Raw genomic sequence first — 19,656 nt, forward strand, 5'->3', positions numbered from 1 at the left:
GCTTGCTATTACAACTCACTGAGGGCTTATCTACTTGGGAGCACACAGGAAAATTAATCCAAATTATCTAAAGGTGTGAATTTAAAGTGGATTAGTTAAACTGGATTAAACCTAGGTGGATGTTATTCTTCAAAATTCAAGTGCCCTTAATTCACTTCCGAATTAGGCCTTAATTTGGTTTATCTTAATTCCCTTCCAAATTGAATTGAACTAAACCAAATTAAGGCCACTTTAATTCAGAATAAGTGGGTCCATGGTGAGATTTAACATTGTTTAGTTAATCCACTTTAAAAAATAATTTGGATTAAATTTTCCTGAGTAGACAAGCCTTAAGTATAGCATACCCTCTCTCATGTCCAGAAAATAAAACTCTAACTCTAAAATTACTTCCCTTCCCCAGAGCAAGCAACGCTGTCACATGCTAATTAGTACCATTAGGCTCAGGCCTTGCGCCCAAAACTTTGAAATTAGGGGCCTAGTCTATGCACCAACCTGCACTGAAATAACAAAAGCTGAAAATGCAAACTGATCTAGTTTCGAGTATTTTGGCACAAGTATTTTTATTCTAAAATAACAGTGTCCACACGTAGACTTGCATGAAAATAACTAACCCAGCTTAGTTAAATCAGAGAAGATTTGAACGTAGATCAGGCCTGGGATTAAGAAGTAAATGTCTTCAGCTGAGGATCACTCACTTTACTTGGTTTCACCAGAATTTAATTTTTACTTAAAGCTGATTTTTTAAAAATTCTATTGTAACTGTGATCTGGAAAGTAACATTTGAATTTAGATAATTAATACAAATAATTCTATTAGAATAGCGCCTACAGATCTTAACCAAGACCTACATGTATGAACACAGAGAATGAAGCAGTCTCTGCCCTGAAGAACTTACAGTTTAAAACTCAACATACAAAGGAAGAAGCAGTATCCCCATTATAGAGATGGGGAAAACTGCGGCATAGGGAGATTAAGGTCTGACCCACACAGTGTTTACAGCGATATAAACATTTTGGTTAGGGGTACAATTTTCACCAAAATTGTTATAGAACAGCTCCTAGTGTGAACATTTATACTGGTATAAAAATGCTTTAAACCAACATAGCTTATTCTCCTAAATTTCGGGGAATCAACTACACCAAAATAAGCACCTTTATACTGTTATAATTGCGCTCATATGACCGGAGTGGTACCGTTTTAACTGGTGTAACCTGTGTTTAGACAAGGCCTAAATGGCTTGACCATGGTCACACAGGAAGTCTGTGGCAGAACCAGGAATTGGCCTCAGATATCCTGAGTCCCAATCCAGTGCTTTAACCACAACATGATCCACTACATATGATTAAATAATAAGCAGGGCCTAATTTTGTAGGCATTCTTGTTAAGTTATCTGGTCAGTTTTAGTTTGAAGCTTACAGTAATGAACAGTGTAAACTCAGTTTGCAAATGATTTGTTTGTGTTAAAAATTGTTATATGCAAAGCAATACCATTTACTCATATCAATGGGGCCCTGATTTTCATTTTGTTGGCTGTTTTACTGGATAATCTGAGGAAGATAAAAATCAGTTCTGACAGAGTTCCTTATTGATTCTGTGTGTACTAGAACTATTATTTGAAAATAGTAATACACTAATTTATTAAAGGAGGTTGAACCTTAGGTTTTTTTAGGCATTTTTGAATTAAATATCTAGATGTAATTTATCAGATAAAAAGGCAGTTTGGACATAATACCAAAATAGAAAACTATATAGCCCTGTTAAATTTCTTACAGTATATGCTAAAGTTATTCTTTTACACTGCTAGCTTTTTAGAAATGTATCATGTTTGCCTCCAGACCCCTTCATGGGAATGATCTCAATTAATGGAGAGACCAACAATATTGCTAAACCTAAGCATTAAAAAATTATGAATCATTCTCCCGAAACCATGAGACTTAAAAACTAATACAATTTCAGTTCTTTTTTCTTTGTCTTTTGGTTTTCAAGCCTTTGCAGTACACTTAAGTCATGTTTTCAAGCTTTCATTTACAACCATGAGCGTTACAAACTTTCACTTAAAAAAAAAAAGCAAGCTGAAATTCTCATGTAATCACTTGACAATTCCTAGAGCTGGGACTTAAAAATACCAAATATCACGAGACTTGTGATGAAATCATGGAAGTTGGCAACAACACTGTAAGCAGCCATGACTCCCGTAACACCTACATTCTGCTGGAACAATGGTACCATACACCTCAAGAGGAAGAGTCTTTTTGTACTTATGAGCTACCGCTTTTCCAGCAACTGTGGAACTCACTCCCAAGACAGATCGTATTGCCCACCAAACTCAGGACCATCAGAAGAAAGGCAAAACCCACTTCCCTGGCTTGTGTGTCCCTCTATGATCCCCACCAAAATCACATATTAAAAAAAAACAAACAGCATCCTACACAATGAAAAGGAAGAGAGATCCCCTTGTGTTCACTTTATTAAACTTTCAAGCCACTCAGACACTGCACACTTATGCTCTTGGTAAAAGAACTTAGATCCTGGACCTACAATGCACTCCCTCCACCCCTCCTGAGCCCTATTGATTTCCCAGATTCTGCCCACACGCAGACCACTGCATGATCAGGGCCTTAGATGGGTACTTCAAAATACTCCCTCCAAACTCACTCAAAAATTAAAAAGTGGACAATTTTAGCCTCCTCCCCACAACCCTCAATTTATAACTTCTGTGTACCTCTCCTATAATCAGAGATGATCAAGTCTTTGTTGAATAAACTGATGATTCTAACAATTCTTTTTGGACCAACTGTCTTTTTTCATTATTGGCTCAGTTTAGTGGTGGGAGCATAATCCATGAATTCTATAACTTTTTCCAACTAAAAACATTCTAAAAATAAGCTCTTGTTATTCCACCCCCACCCCATTTAGTTGCAAAGTATAATTCCCACAAATATGAACTATATCACACCTAATATGGTGCTATTGTTTCTCCATTCTTTTTCTTCCTCTTTCCTTGTATGGTTTCCTGGTTTTTGTTCCTTTTTTAAGACACACATTGCACCTGTAGTATGATGCATGCAATACCACTGGGGTGAGGGGAAGGGAAATCTATTTTTAAATATATTTTTAAAATTAATTAAATCTTATAAAAAATCTCTTAATAAATATTTCCAATATGTTTAGCTTGCATCACAAAAGAAAAACATGGCTTAGAGATATATTTCCCAACAGGCCACGGAGTTATTACTGGAAGATGATTCAAAAAAATGTCCATCTGAATGAAAGGTTAGCATATTAAGTAGTAAAGTCTGTTTCTTGAATGAAGCTATGTCCATCAACTGTCCTAGTCATCTTTAAAGAGTTTTCCTTTAAGAGTACTTTGCAGATTAAACAAATAATGTCGCATGGCAGCTACATTCTGCCACAGATGTATGGTTCTTTTCTCTACATTCTCTTTATCCTGCTTTCAGACTACCCCCACTCAGTACTCTATTTCTTGCTAAGCCCAGACTTGATGATCTTACATTACAGATAAGTGGGAAAACACATAAGCCATTTATTTACTCATTCTCCCAATTTATTTTTTTCTTTCAAATATGTGTATGTACCAAGGACTCATGAAAACGAAAAAAAGAAATGATACAAGTTAAGAACTAGAAATATTGTAGGCAGGGACTGTGCAACCTGCCCTACAAAGCATTACCAGCTCACATTAAGCTGGACTTGAAAGACTCCAATCCCTCATTGCTGAAACACAAGCAAGGTGGTCTTTTAGTGACATGATCTGATACTTATTAAGGATAAGACTGAAACTTAATTCATTTAGTTTCTGACAGACAGTAAGCAAAATGTGAAACTACGTTTCCAGAGGCGTAGTGACAGGGCATTAATCTAATGAACTGCACAGTAACATAAGATATCAAATGTGCCAGCATCTGATCTCTTCTTTGTATCATTTGATCGGAAAGTCTATATAGTATCATGCTTACACAGGGGTTCCACGGCAAGTCATTTATAAACATAGTGAAAAGTATCTGGCCCAGTGTAATTCTTGAATATGGGGGGGGGGGTGGCAATTTCATTTCTTCAAAATTCAAAGCAGAAGCAGTCATTTATTTTTAATTAAAAATTTATTCCCAAGAAACTAAAAGTTTTGACCAAAATAAAAACTTTTCATAACAAAATCTGTTTTGCTCAGAAAGATATTTGCCATTGGAAAAAAGTTTCAGTGGAACACTTTTGACTAGCTCTACTCCCGTGGTAGCCTGTTCATGCCCTTCCTTCCTCCAAGCAATCTTTAATCTCCCTTCAGTCAGCCTTTTTGACTGTTCAGTGCTGATGCCACCTATGTTGTACTGGCTAACCCTGTCCATTTGTGTCCTTTGCCATCCAAAACAGACCATCTCCAGTGCTTTGCACTCATTCCTGCTTCTTACAATCTCTCCACAAATAATTCCATCAGTTGAGATTTTCTTTTTAAAATAGTCTAGTGACTAGCCATTATCACCTCATATTTCTCCAGATGTTTTGTGATCTCATCCTTTCTTAATGTCTCTAGCATCTTGCCTACCACCGACATCCGATTTATTGGTCTATAATTTCCTGGTTCCTCCCAGCTCCCAGAGCAGGACAAGAAAGAGACAGAAACTGAGAGCTAGAGCACACAACTATTGCACCTTGTGTTGAAAAAGTGACCAATGCGCAAAGCCAAAGACTAACATTGTTTATCAAAGGTTCTTTTTAACCCTAAACCTCAGTAGCAACAGATTTCCCTATAAGATACAAACCTTCAGCTATATACTTTGTTATTCTCTTTAAAACAAAGGAAGCAGCAACTCCTTTCCCTTCATTATGAATCCCTCCCTTCCCGCCCCCCCGCCCCACTTCATTTCTTGTTCAAACCCTAGCTTACTCCTTTTCTTTCCTCATCACCCTGCTTTCTCCTCTGAAGTATCTTTATACTTTGCAGCTGGCATCTCCTGATGTGTTTTAAGATACTCTGTATCAGGTGCCACAGCCACTCCTTTGAAATACCATGAAAGTCCGCAGATCCTTAAGCTAATCTGAACCTTGAAGGTTCTGGTTGCACGTGTCAGTGGGAAAAGCCCAAAATTACATTGCAGGAAGAGACAAAAACTCCCCAAAAATTGAAGAGCCAAGTAGGGGGCAAGATGATAACAGAAGAGAAAAGCAGTAAGAGTTGAAGGGGAGCAGTAACACTGTGTCCCAGGGATTGCCAAACAAGCCAATCGGTGGAAACATGATCATGTGACCCTGGTTCAATCGATACTAATAGATGAACAGTTAAAAATATTGACTGGCTCTCAGGGTAACAATGTTAAAATATTTTAGGCTATGTTACACTCCCTCAGCAGAATGGAGTGTGCATCAACCCAAAGGTTTAATTATGCATATCCTGCAGTCATCTTATGCTGTGATTACAACAGACCTCACAAGATAATCAGGTTGGCAACAGGTCAACGCCTGGCTTGGAGATCTCTGAAGAACACCAGTTATTCAACAGGGGGTAATGGTCCCTCCATGTCGGAGCAGAATCAAGTCTCCAGTGTGTCAGTGGAAGGCATCCTGCCACTGGAAGCACTATCTTACAAATGAGACAAGGAGCCATTTGTCATTAAAAATCTGGTAATATCTGCCTGTTGGTCAGCCAGATACACAATTGGGTAATTACAGTCTACATGCCTAAAATCCTTCTGCCGTTTCTGCTGGACAAGGTATTCTACGCTTGTTGGCTTTACTGCTGTGTGGTGCTTGTGTTCACTGTTTAAAAATACCACCACCACATTTGGTACCTACCGGTGGACAAAATCCCTGTGTAAATTTGTAACTGCTTTGGGATTCCCATGAGGATTCTTATCTCCTTATTTAGCCCTGACAAAATTCTCATCTGTATACACTATATACAAAAGAGAAAATCCCTTCCCCAAAGAGTTTACAACCTAAATAAGAGAGACAGAGGATAGGACACACTGGAAAAGGCAGATTTAGGGATGGAGAGTTGATATTGGGAGGACCCACTAGTATGAACAGATGAATGAAAATGGGAAAAGGAAATCATTAGGACCTTGAGACTGGTATTTACTTCAGTCTAGAAGAAATTCCACATAAAAGGGCACCCATCCAAATCTCTGGGTGCCACTGACATACATTTAGAAACACAGTTACATAGAGTTTCAACATCTAAAACCATTCAGAGCAGATGATTTTCTCCTCCCTCCCGCATATCATTTAATCATTAGTCACGGGACTTATACCGCTTAACTGACCCGTTATGCCTTCCCACAAGACAAAATCCTAGCCTCCAATGTCTCGTCCCTCTACCAATGTAACATCGTGTACTGTATGTGCATGCACATATACACCCCTAATCATGACAAAGTCTAAGTTACTCCACTCCAGGTTTTCCACATGTGCATAAAGAAATACTGCAAAGAGAGGTCAGGGTTTCTAACTATTGTTTTCATATGTATAGCTGATGAGCAAGCACTTGTTCCATCCTGATTAGGGTTACAGAGCTATGTGCTGCCAACTGAAAAAATAAAATGAGTTCATTCATGAATTCTTATACATCTGATTGGCTGAGGCTAGAAGTGTCATGGAGATAGATGCCCCGGCCCCTCCACAAATAAATATCTGAACTACTGGAAGTGGCATTTCCCAGCAGTCCCATGAGTCAGTCACTTAAAGGAACTATCAGACATGCACAGAAAAAGATGTTGAATTTCATTTCTCCATTTATATTTTTCACTTTGAAACAAAAAAAAAGACAAGAAAGCTACCCAAGAAAGTCATGCTATTTCTATTTCTACCAGGTCAAAAACACCTGCTCTAGACATTAATGGCATATAGAGCACCTGCCGTCCAGAAGGGCTCCAAAGCCCTCTGCAAGCTGATTTACACATACACAAATCACTGCAACCACTGAAACGCAGCCACCGCTGGGGTGAAATGTAGCAACTGTTTAACTGCACACAGCCATGCTGTTCTACTGTTCAGGACAGGAACTAAAAGATACCTTATCCAACTGAAACTAAGGAGGGAATTTAAGGTAGGCAGAACATAATTACCCAAACTGGCATTTGGCCAGTTGGGGTTAACACTGATTACACTTGTGAAAAGAACCATGGGATCTTTAAAGACTGCAAGCAGTCAGGATCTCGGTTTTACTTGTTACCCAAAAGACAAACTGTATATGTTTACTATATCTGTAATCCTCCCTTTGTAGTCCTTCCCTACAGTAATTACTTTTTATGTCTTCTTTCACAAGCTCACAGTACCAGGCATCAGTTTTGGAAACTTCCTCTGGCTGGAGCATTTAGCCTTGCAGAACTAGCAAATTAATCTGGTCTTTTTCAAGTGCAGATCTATAACAAGCATTGTAGCTGTGAAGTCACTTAAAAAACAAACAAAAAACCCCACACTCATGGACCAGCCTCTCTCCCTCCATGCAAGTGAATCAATTTTCAAGACCAATCTCATCACTGCTGCCAATGAAACTCAGAATATAGTAAAAAGAACAGGAGTGCTTGTGGCACCTTAGAGACTAACAAATTTATTTGTGCATAAGCTTTCGTGAGCTACAGCAACCAGTCAGAATATAGTGGAGCTTAGCACATGTGGTATCCTGGCAAGCAAAGAAGGGGATACTGCATCGCTTTCTGAAATCTCCCAACAGCAGGTTAGTGAAGTAACATTACCAGTTGTGTTTCGCTACTGAAGTGGAAAGAAATACGTGCCAGAGTATTCATCAGAAAGGGGACAGGAAGAGGGGAAAAGCTGTGCAGCAACCACGATAAATAAATGGGGTTTACTTAGATGCAAAACATCAAGATGAATATGCAAACTCCGAGCACAAAATTAGAATCTCAGATACACAGCATGCACTACTATTTACCACACCAAAAAGAAAAAAAAAAGTTACAACACACATGGTCAGCAGGCGGTCTTGTCACATTAAATTACAGATTATAATCTCTGATGCCTGGAGGGCAATAAAGTGTCTCTAAAGGCATTTAGAAATCAATTCAAGAATCTAGAACCAAAATGTCCCTCCAGCTATATTGCAAAGTAAGAAGAACCAGTACGTGTGTTCAGCTCATCTTTTTATCGTAGGAAGCATAGAAATTTCAATTTTCAATATGAGGGTCACTGTCATCTTGAAATCTAGTCAGACTGTTAAAAAAAAAAAAAGAGAGAGAAAAATAAATAGTTTTGGATACTACATCTGCCCTTGAATTCCCCTTGAACAATGTCTGTGGATTTACAACAATGCTTTCTTATTTAAAAAATGTTTCTCTCTCTCTCTCCCACCGTTCTTGTGAGAAAAAAAACCCACCTAAACAGAGGAAGACTGACTACAATAAAACTGCATAGACGAAGTGCTGCCAATGTGTGCGCACACACAAAATACACATTTCCCTCCAACCTCTTTCAGTTATAGTCATGTTAGCTGTTAGCTGTAACTAGGTAAAACAAAATATTCAGGCAGAAATGTGATTTAAGTCCACAGTGTCCCTTTAACTGAAAGAGTTTCTAGGATCCTAAAATGAAAAATAAAATGTAAGCAATTCTTTTCCTTGCCTTGTTTTACCCAATCAAAATGTCTCTCTCAAACATATTTATTGCAAAAGATAGTTTAGATTCTTCAGAACTATCCAGTGACATGAATTAAGATGTTATACATTTCTCTAAGCTCTAGAGAGGGGACATTTACGTGCATAAATGCTGTTTGAAACAAAACTGAATAAAAAATTATACTGCTTTCATATGGCCATGTCAAATTCTCCTGACCAATCATCAGACGAGAATGGAAAACTAAAGGCTATAACAGATTTTAGAAAAAATAATTGCCCTTTTATTTTAACAACATGGATTTTATCAATTTTATTCTTGCAGAAGAATCTTTAACCTTTATCAAGGTTATGATAAGGAATGCCATCTTCTTCCCCCAAAAATTATTCTGTACCTTTGCACCTTCAGGTTACATTACTTTGCTGTTGCAAACTGTCCAGAAAAATCCTGAGTCTGCAGAAGCAGCAAGCTGGAGGATACAAAATCTGGAAGATACAAAATCTGTTGTTGTCTACAACAAATGATGAGATGATGAAAAGCACCTAATGATGTTCTCTCCTTTCCAGGAAGCAATAGTACAGTACAAAGAAACAGGTAAGCCAAATACCTGATAGCATAACAACACTGTTCCTAAGGAAAAAAAAATCATACAATAAAATTTCACTTACTCTTAGCAAGACCTTGAGGGAGTGGGGGAATGTCTCGTAATGCAACAGGATAGAGGGACATGCAATTACTGTGTCAGTTATATTTCAGCTTTCTCTGCCCCACCTCTCATACAGAAGGACTTTATTAAAGTTTTATTTTACCAGTGTTAAAACAGATGTACATGGAGTGTGCAAAATTAATGCTACTGCTCATGTCTTGGGTACAAAGAGTGAAAGGGTTTTTAAAAAAAACAAATCAACCAAACAGTGCATTCACTAGCAAATCTACATGGGATCACAGTGGGATCACAGCATAGCTAATAATCATTGTATCCCTTGCTGTCCACGTGAAGATTCATCTTGAGAATTATATTTTCTGGTGATACATGCTCACAGATAGAACAGCTACAGATATGTTATCCCCATTTAAAATGATACCATAGAGACAAAATAAATTGTCCCACCATTGCAATAGTCCAACTTTCAAGTCTCTATTTTAAGGAGCCTCTTTTTTTCTATTAGCGTAATTTTCAAACCAAACAGTGAAGACACTGAGTTTTCTGAGAAAAACATAATACACACATTTCACAGAGTCTTGCATGCCTCATGGAAAGTCATACACCTTTCCTATGTATATTTAGTATTAGGAAGGGTCAGATTTTAAGAGAGAAAAATAAGGAAGAGCTATTTAAAGGTATGTTGTTAAAGGTGAGACCAAGCCAATTTGTTGGTTGACCCAAACGGACAGTGTTCCTTTAAATGGGAAAGAAAAGACACTTACCTCGCTTGTGAAGCCATCCTTCCTTCACTATTGCTACTTCATTCATAATGGCAGGAATGTCTCTTGAAAAAACAGTTTATGCCAAAAGATCACCCCACTGTTATTTCTGGATTCCAGCAGAAGGGGCCACGGAAAGGGCTTCTTTCCTCTCTCTTTCAGCTATTTCTAGAAATTAAAAACAAACAAACAAACAATGTTTTGCAGCATTTCACATATGTGCAGTAAGGAACACAACAGAAGGTAGCTTATATTGCTGTTTTGATTACAAAGTCCAAATGAGGGATTTGTTCTTCAGAAGTATTTTTATTTGGGGGAAGAATGGGGATGCCAAAGTGAATGTCTGAGGAAGTTCTACCTAGTCACTCAACAGATAGAACAGCAATGTCAGTACAAAACCCTACATTAGACACGGACTGCAAGTCTTAATCCAGGTCTCTTCCATCTCCCCACCAATAAAAAGTACTCCCCAACAGTAATTTTATCCAGTCTAGTTTTTATATCCCTCAGTGTGGAAGCTTCCCGCACTTCCTTTGGGAAACTTCTACAGCCTAATGCATCTCAATGTCAGGAAGGTTTTCCTAATATTCCACTTCAGTTTTACCTGTTAAACTCATCCCATTACTCTCACTGACCTCTCTAAGCAATTCAACTCCCCTCTTAAATGAGCATATGGTATCTTGGGTAAAATCATTTAATTTTCTCTTGTCATAAATCAGCCCCTACATCCCCTTGCTCTTGTTGCTTGAGGCCTCTGCTTATGCAGCCCCAAACTGTGTTCCTTGGTCTTCCTGGCTATTATAGTTCTCTGTTTGCTCTCCACTATCACCAGGAGGTCTGTTTTCCAAGTTTCGCTCCCTCACTGAAAATCCTTCTTTCCAGAACTATAACCTTGTATTATCTTCCAAACTGAATCTGATTTTGTTCCTTATTTTCTGCCCACATTGCCAATTTCTCCAGGTTTCTTTTTATAAGTCCTCAGAGGTATCTGCAACTTTACCTAGTTCAGTATAACAGGGGAGTATCATTAAAATGTAATTTATGCCAAATTCCAGATAATGGTGAAGATATTAAAATAACACCCCCTCACCCCCCATCCCCAGCAACTAGACACACATCCTTCTGCTACTGAACTCAGTGCACTGGCTAAGATAAGACTGGACAAACAATAAGGGCTGTTATTCACTCCTCTTCTGAAGGGATCACATCTTTATGCCTATTCAGTCCATGACATCTCTACTTGGATTGGCAACAAACATAGCAGTCATGATGGGGATAGCAGTCCATTAGGAACTGGACTAAGGTCAACTAATTTCATGTTATCCACTGACGCGATCACTGATTGTAACAACCTCTTGCCATTATGAACCTGGACTACGACTGAACATCTGATAGAGATGGGAGGTTCCATATTTCATTGCCAGTATTCTGAGCCAGCCAGAGCTTCTGTCTAATGAAGTTAAAACTGACTTATATCAATCACTGTAAATATAAACTATGCAACTTTGAGTGGGATGAGTTGTGAGAGAAAGGAGGTCAGGTCCCTGTTTGTATTTCTGTGAACTTTCACCAGTTATCAGAGTTCTATATCTTTAGAAGTTACACCCTGTATTTTTCAAATAAATAAATAAATTCACTGTTTTTCCAAGTTAGTAATCTGCCATTTCTCACTTCTTACAATTATCAGCTCTAAGAAACGAGCCTGAGATTTGCCTACCGGGGGGGCGGGGGGGGGGGAATACAAAAATCTGATCCTGGAACACAGACATGTAGGAATTTCTTGACATCACAGACAAGTACAGAAGAATTATATGTTACAAAATGGAGATGAGTTTCACCAAGAAGGTATCTTAGGACAAGCACCTTTTGACATGCAGCTAAGATACGACTGGACAAACAATAAGGGCTGTTATTCCCACACACCTACTGACAGTTACACCAAGACATCAATGGGAGAACAGACCTCATTTAAAGCCTTCTCTCAAATACGGAGCTATCTGCAAAGTGTTGAATAAAATCCCTATGATTATCACAGCTACAGTCTGAAAATGGAATTGCTGTGTGAAAGTTAACACACATTACTTATTGGTATAACACTATGCCACAACAGGTTAGGGTACTGTACATCATACCCACGCACTGAATTTAAAACAATGGAAATAAGCAGCCAACCCCTTTTCCACAGTCACTTGGTGAAAGAGAAAGTTAAAAGCAAAATAACTAATTAGTAGGAAGGCTAATCCCCCGATTAGAAGAAATAAAAAACAATTACAAAAAGGTTTCTGGAGTTTCAGGCTAGGTGATGCCATATCCATCTGGAATCACAAACCTATATATTTGCATAGCACCACCTTATTTATTATGGGCTTGATTGTCAATTTGCGCAGGGTTAGTAGCAGCATCTTATTCCGCTACCCCTGAAATAGCCCAGAAGGGAGATCATGATTTGGGAGTCATTCTGCCTCCTGTTCCAGGGAGGGAGTGGCAGCATGAAGTACAACATACACCAGCATGTTGGAGAGGGTAACTACACACTGCCAGGCACACCCTTGCTCCCTCTCAGCCTCTTTGGGGAGAGGGAGAAATAACATAGTGGCTCTGTGCAGTGAAGTGGCAGTATGGCACAAAGAATTAAGAGGCCCCTAATACCCTTCATGCCAGCATGCAGAAGAGGCCAGAGTCAGGCCTTATATTCTTTATTCAGCTATGCTGGTGTGTGTGTTAGTGAGAGCAAACTCATTTAAAATATCTTAAATTCGTAACATGGGAAGGTGGGATGTCTTAGTGCAGTTGGACATAAAGCTGTATCTAGCATAACCTCACTATACCTGGTGCAATTTTAATTGCACATCCAAATTATATCTAATGCAATTCAACAGAGAGGGGGGGGGGTATTTTTAAAGACACAATGGTAGCACAAAGATCTCACATAGGAAGAGGCAGTCAGCTCTCCTGGGGGGATCTATGCATTAGTGAATATGGACAAATGAAAGGTATGCCTTTTGCACACGCTGAAAAAATGGATGATCATAAGGCTCATTAAGTAACTTTAGGAATGGTTCCCAGTGAATAGATGTCATTTGAGGTGACTATGGGCTGCTTTTAGAGCCTGTATCTGCATGTGACTGAGTGACAGCAGGAGCTGCAGATGAACAATTCTTCCTTTTTCTCTCTTTTTTTAAAAAAAGATTTGTTTCTATGACACCTTATTCAGTATCAAAAGACCACCTGTACTCATCATTCAGACAGATTAAAATAAATAATTATTTATATAAATAATACCTTGTGTCTCACTGCTGACTATTCTACCAATATAGGGAACAGTTGATAAGTACGTGCATAAAATTAAGTTGTGAAAATTCAGTACGCTATTAATTTCAGAAAGATACATCATCTCCTTATGTACTAGCATAATGAAAGCTGTCTTAAGGGACCACCCAAACTAATCTTCCAATAGAAGGTAGAGCAGAACTATACTCAGTATATTTGGGGCAGCCTCTTAAGACAGGAAAGAAGAAAAGGAGTACTTGTGGCACCTTAGAGACTAACTAATTTATTTGAGCATAAGCTTTCGTGAGCTACAGCTCACTTCATCGGATGCATCCGATGAAGTGAGCTGTAGCTCACGAAAGCTTATGCTCAAATAAATTAGTCAGTCTCTAAGGTGCCACAAGTACTCCTTTTCTTTTTGCGAATACAGACTAACACGGCTGTTACTCTGAAACCTGTTAAGACAGGAAGTTGCCTAATCAGGGTGCACTCTTTTACTGTCTTTCAAATGTGACCCTTTCCTGTTGTAGGAGCCCCATACAAAATTAAGAGATGTACCTGTTCTCCTCTTACAGAGAGCGCTCTCCTGCTCAGGAAGAGATTTTATTTTGTCTTCATTTCCTGCACAATCTGTGGAGCCAGGCCATGTTCAGGGGGAACATGCTGGGATCTTGGTAACAGAGTTGAGGGAAATACCAGCACTCTGCAGTCACAACTGCAGAAGCAGCAGACTCTGTAGGCAGTGCCCTATCCTCAGTGAAAGGATTTGAAAGGTAAAGTATCAGGCTTTCATTTTAACAATATCCCGTGTTCCCTTTAGCTGGAGAAAGTTTTAGAAAGAAAAAACCCACCCCTTGTTTGGCAGTCTCTTGGGTGGTCTCAAAGATTGTAGTAACTGTCCTTTTGGGTAAAAGAGAAGAAATTTGTCCAGATGAGCTGGAGCTGTTGTTGCTGGTGCTGCAGTTAAAGTCTGAAACTGTTTTTCGTTCTTTTATTCATCTTAATTAAAAGGTTAAAAGGATTTTTAATGGTGTGTTTGCCATGGTGCTAAGCAGGCTGAGGTCTCTGTATATCAAACCCTGGACCTCGCTTAATACTGTTTAATGTTGGACACTGACTAGGTTGTGTTAACACCTTTGCCCCATTTATTCCATCTAAATTCATACAACAGGTCAATCCAAGCAGTAACAGATCCTCCAGCCTCACCCTTTTATCTCTACCTTGACTTGTATGTTAGAGCCCCACAAATTCCACCATCATTTCAACGAGAAGAACCATTAATTCCACTGTGTTCACAGGCTCGATACCAACTGCAGGTGTGGGGAGGTAGAAGCCGACCCACAGCCATCAAATCCTAATGACTAATTTTCAAGAAAGCAGAAAATGAACAACCACCTTTATATCTCAGCTTAATTTTGAAAATCCTGTTGTGGGCCACCAATTATGTGCGATTACTGATGTTCTCCATTAGTCTAGAAGATGTTCCACTTAAGACACCACCATGTCAAAACAGATTTCAGAGTAACAGCCGTGTTAGTCTGTATTTGCAAAAAGAAAAGGAGTACTTCTGGCACCTTAGAGACTAACCAATTTATTTGAGCATAAGCTTTCATGAGCTACAGCTCACTTCATCGGATGCCCCACCTTGATTATAATACACATTGTAAGGAGAGTCGTCACTTTAGATAAGCTATTACCAACAGGAGAGTGGGTTGTGTGTGTGTTGGGGGGGGGGGGGGAAGAAAACCTGGATTTGTACTGGAAACGGCCCACCTTGATTATTATACACATTGTAAGGAGAGTGATCACTTTACATAAGCTCAGGTTTCAGAGTAACAGCCGTGTTAGTCTGTATTCGCAAAAAGAAAAGGAGTACTTGTGGCACCTTAGAGACTAACCAATTTATTTGAGCATAAGCTTTGAAGTGAGCTGTAGCTCACTTCATCGGATGCATATAGCTCACAAAAGCTTATGCTCAAATAAATTGGTTAGTCTCTAAGGTGCCACAAGTACTCCTTTTCTTCATGTCAAAACAGGTATTTTGTCATAATTATACATGGAGCTTATGATAAGGCTTAGAAAAGCTTTTCCAGATATTGCAAGCTACAGTAGAAGCACAAGCTGAGAGCAAAAGAAAACTGTACCACACGTCCCATTTTCTGTGACTCCATAAACTTAATCTAGACTTCCAAACTGCAGTTTGCAATGCTTACATTTCTCATGTCTTTAATGATCTAAGAACCAACAGATACGTCTGTTCAAGATGGTGGGGAGGAGGAGGAGAGGGCTACCCAAGTTTAGCTCTCCTGTCTCTGGTTCTGGTTGTAGTGTGGACAAACTCTAAGCAGGGTAAAACTGAGTGTGGCTGCAGAAAGGGGACAGCTTCTCCTGAACCCTACATTTTTATTATGCCCTTCAAGTGAGAAACAAGCCAGTTTATAAAATTCTTGTACAAGTTTTAAATTATATGAGCATATAGAGTCAGGAGACTGTACAATGGAATCAGAGGGAACACATTTGTAAACAAATGGTTTGTCCCAACCTTTGTAAAGATAAAACAAGTCATAGGTCCATTTAATTCTCAACTAAATTACTTCTATCAAATATTATTAACAAGTGAATGCTAGAGCTCTTGGTACCACGTAATAAATTGGGACACTTCTTTTAATTAGTGACCGCATACTTCCAAGAATTTGTGTACAATATTTGCAAAACAATGAAAGCCCACATATTCAAAAAGTAAAAGGTAGTGGCAAAGTCTTTACATCCACAAATACTACTGTGTCATGGTAAATGTCCTGGCTGTCACTATGAAATTAATAACTACATAAAATCTAGTAGCCACAAAACACATATTTTTCACTTGTAAACAAATATTATAGTACACTTAATCCAGCAACTCCCCTTAAAAACTGCATTTTAAAAGGTATGTTCATGTCATGATGTAAAGACAAACAAATCAATTCACGTATTTGCTTCTTGTATATTGGGAAAGGGAAATAAATACAGTTAACACTTCACCTAAGCAAAACATGTAAAAAGGCTGTAACCACATGAGTACCAATGGCACCAAATCAAAACTTCTAATGCATCTTCACATTGGTTATGATAAACAAATCCAAAATACACCGGTCACGTTAAGGAAACACCCACATACACACGGAGTGTTTTTCAATGAAGCTGAAGTGAAGTGAAGGTGCTAGAAGTCTCCAAGGAACAATTTAGTCATTACAGAAGTTGGAAGGGGGCGGGGGGGGGAACCACCTCGATTATATTGATTACAGTTCTACCCTACATTGAGTCATAACTTTTGGGGAGACTTAGAAACCTAGTATGAGCCGTCAACAGCCTTCAAAGCATGGCAATATCCGCCGGCGCACACAGAGAGGCTTGTGAAAACCGAAGGGCTCCTCTTGCCGAGGACTCCAACGAGCAAGGCTCGAAGAAAGATCCAACCTCGCTCCTACCCAGGCACTGGAGGATGGGGGAGGCTCGAGGAAGGAGAGCCCAGGCTGGATCCACCCCAGAGCTGGCTCCGCCGGTGAGAGACCCCGGACGCTTCACTCACCGACACTCGCACGTACTGATTCCCAGCCCGCCAGCCGGCCGGCCCCTTCCTGTTAGCGACGCCCAGACCCCCGGCAGAGCGAAGAAAGGGAGTAAGTCAGAGAGGGGCCAGCCCCCAGCCGCTTCTCCTCCCTGCAGGCTAACCCCGGCCGGGGGGGCGCCGCTGCACGCTGCAGCGCGCCACCCCCCGCCCCGCCGAGGCCCAGGCGGGTCGCTAGGCTGGGCGCGCCGGGGGGCGAGGCTGGGCGCGCCGGGGGGGGGCGGCGGGACGCGCACCCCAGCCCCCCGCCCCCGGCGCGCATCCCGCGCGATGCGCCAGCCCCGGCGGAGCAGGCCCCGGCGCTTCCTCCCGCCGCCCCGCGCGCCCGGGGAGCGGGGCACTTACACGCCTGCGGCGGGGAGCAGCCCCCGCAGAGAGGCGGCGACGGGGGCTTGGCCGCGGGCGGGTTCTCCTCCGGCGCTAGGGCCTAACCGGGCTAGCGCAGCCTCCCGCTCGCCGTGCCCGGCCGCTCCTCCGCCCCCTCTCGCGGGGAGTCAGCCCATGGAGCGCGCCGGCCGGCCGGACCCCCGCCTGCGCTGCCCGCCCGGCGCGGGGCTGGCCTGGCTGTGGCCGCTCCGGGAGCAGAAGGGGGCGGCCGGGCCCCGAGCCGCTTGCCGCTGCCCCAGCCAGCCCGCTTCAGGCTGGCCCTGCTGCAGCCGCCGCTCCCGGCTCCGCCAGCCTGCGCTCGCCTCCTCTCCGCCTCTCGCTCGCTCGCTCGCTCACACCCACAGGCTGGGGGAGCCGCTGCCTGGCCTCGGCGATGCCTGCGGGGTCCTACCGCCCGCGCAATCAGCTCGTCCCCTCTGCAGAACCCGCCTGGGCGAAGGGGGAAAAGGTTCTGCAGCTCCAGAAGCGCTTGTCCCGGCCACCCCCCCCCCCCCCCCACACACACACACACACTCACACTCACACTCACTTACACACTCTGCGGGTCGACAAGAAAAGGTGTGTGTCCTGCATGCTGCAGGAGGAATGGGGAACTCTGCTGGCTTCCTGCCCGCAGATTTCCTTGTCGTGGTAACTAGGGCTGCTAGTAAACACTCACCCGGGTGTTTACTAAAAAGAGAGCTCAGCTCACACACGCACATGGATGGGACCAGAGTCCAGCCTTATTAGCTCGAGTCACAGCTCAACCCCCCCCGCCCCCGGCAGACTGCAAGACAAACACACAGTGACAGAAGAGGGGAAACTGGCCAGACTTAGATCGGGAGCTTTGGGGGATTTTGCACAGTCGGGCCCTATGCAGTTAATGCCTTACCACAATACAAATAGCAATAAAAGCTGTGTGGCCAGCTCTCCCAGTCTTTGGTGTGTTGAGTAAAGCTCCAGCTCTTGGATGCATTTGGTAATGTGAGAATCTCAGTTTTCGTTTTTAAAAAGTAAGGGGTTTTTTAGGCCTCATGATTCTGGAGATAGGCCTAAAAATGTGATTCAAGAGATTTCGAATAGCTCAAAATGCAGAAGTCACCTAAAAAAAAATTCTGTTCAGAATTTTTTTAAAATTGGATGAATTTTAAGCCAATCTCATGATTTTGGAGGGGGCATGACTCATGATTTTTTATGTTTGGGATTGGCAACACAATTTTAAAAAGAGTGAAGACAACCTCCACCCACGTATAGACAGACAACAACCAGAGGTATGGGCAATTGATTTACAGATCAGGGCGAGAGACAAATATATGAGACACAGAAGTCTCATGACTAGGGAAAGTAATAAATACATATATCCTAAGTGGAAACAGAGTAGCAGCAGTAATCCCCAAATGGTGTAGGGAGGATTTTGATAGCCTCATTCTCCTCCTGCCTACACTTCACCAAAGAGAAGTTATTCATTAAGGTGATTGCTTGTTTCACCTTACAGACTTGAATTTTTCATATTTAGGCTTCAGGCATGCAAATATACACATATGAGGAATCCATTGAAATCAAGGGGGCTCCATGCATGCACAGTGGTGGTCAAATTGCAGATCTGGAGCCTCAGCTATACTTGCAAGAATTATTTACTCCACTGAAATGTGTCTCGGAAAGAGCTTTTCCCATTCCATTAGAATTAATCTTTTAGTTGTAAGAGCACATTACAGTACTGAGTAGATAGAATGGAATGATTCAGGATCTATTGCTGATTCAAATTCTCCCTTAATTCATGGTGAAATTTGTGCTTTGCATTTCTCTGAGGACCTCAAAGCACTTTACAGAAGTGAGTAGTATGGTATGGCTCAAAGCAGAGGCACAGGTGTAGATTAAGGCAGCGGTACAGAGGCCAACAAACAGAGCTGTAAACAGGGGAAGGAGTACTAGTAGGACCTTAGAGACTAACCAATTTATTTGAGCATAAGCTTTCGTGAGCTACAGCTCACTTCATCCGATGAATTGGTTAGTCTCTAAGGTGCCACTAGTACTCCTTTTCTTTTTGCGAATACAGACTAACAGGGCTGCTACTCTGAAACCTGTAAACAGGGGAGTTTGTAAGGGGAGTTTGGGGGGAAGACACAATAAGAGCCAGGCAAAGGAACAGACAAGCTAGTGAAGGGAGTGTGTGGTGTTCTGGCAGTGTTTTGGTGCTCATTGGGGGTTTGTGTTGCTGTGGGTGGTAGTGTTTTGGTTTGGTTTGTTTCCCCCAGACGAACAGGACTTAGGTGAGAAGGCTACGACAGACACAGAGGCAGCAGCGGTAGTGACCCAAGCAGTGGAAGACACAATGAAGATGACTGGATGTGGAAGCTGTGGCAGGTACATGATCCTGGAGGGGGTACCTGAAAATAATTTCATCTGCA

At 41.4% G+C, this 19,656-nt stretch overlaps 1 protein-coding gene across 4 annotated transcripts in view; it reads right to left on the reverse strand.

The window, feature by feature from the left end:
• The window catches only part of AKT1 (AKT serine/threonine kinase 1), a 109,950-nt gene extending 92,130 nt beyond the window's left edge, over window positions 1-17,820 (reverse strand). The window contains exons 1-2 of one of the 4 annotated variants that reach the window (XM_075129915.1): window positions 17,803-17,820; window positions 10,009-10,173 (exon numbers count right to left, since the gene is read on the reverse strand). In XM_075129915.1, the coding sequence (XP_074986016.1) occupies window positions 10,009-10,025 (17 nt within the window). In that variant the 5' untranslated portion in view covers window positions 10,026-10,173; window positions 17,803-17,820. Of the gene's footprint in view, window positions 1-10,008; window positions 10,174-16,843; window positions 16,977-17,227; window positions 17,581-17,802 lie in introns of those variants that run through there. The other 3 variants (XM_075129914.1, XM_048853621.2, XM_048853622.2) reach the window with 3 other exon arrangements.
• Between the last annotated feature and the right edge of the window lie 1,836 nt (window positions 17,821-19,656).

The sequence above is a fragment of the Caretta caretta genome, chromosome 6 (assembly GCF_965140235.1).
Source record: "Caretta caretta isolate rCarCar2 chromosome 6, rCarCar1.hap1, whole genome shotgun sequence".
Lineage (NCBI taxonomy): Eukaryota > Metazoa > Chordata > Testudines > Cheloniidae > Caretta > Caretta caretta.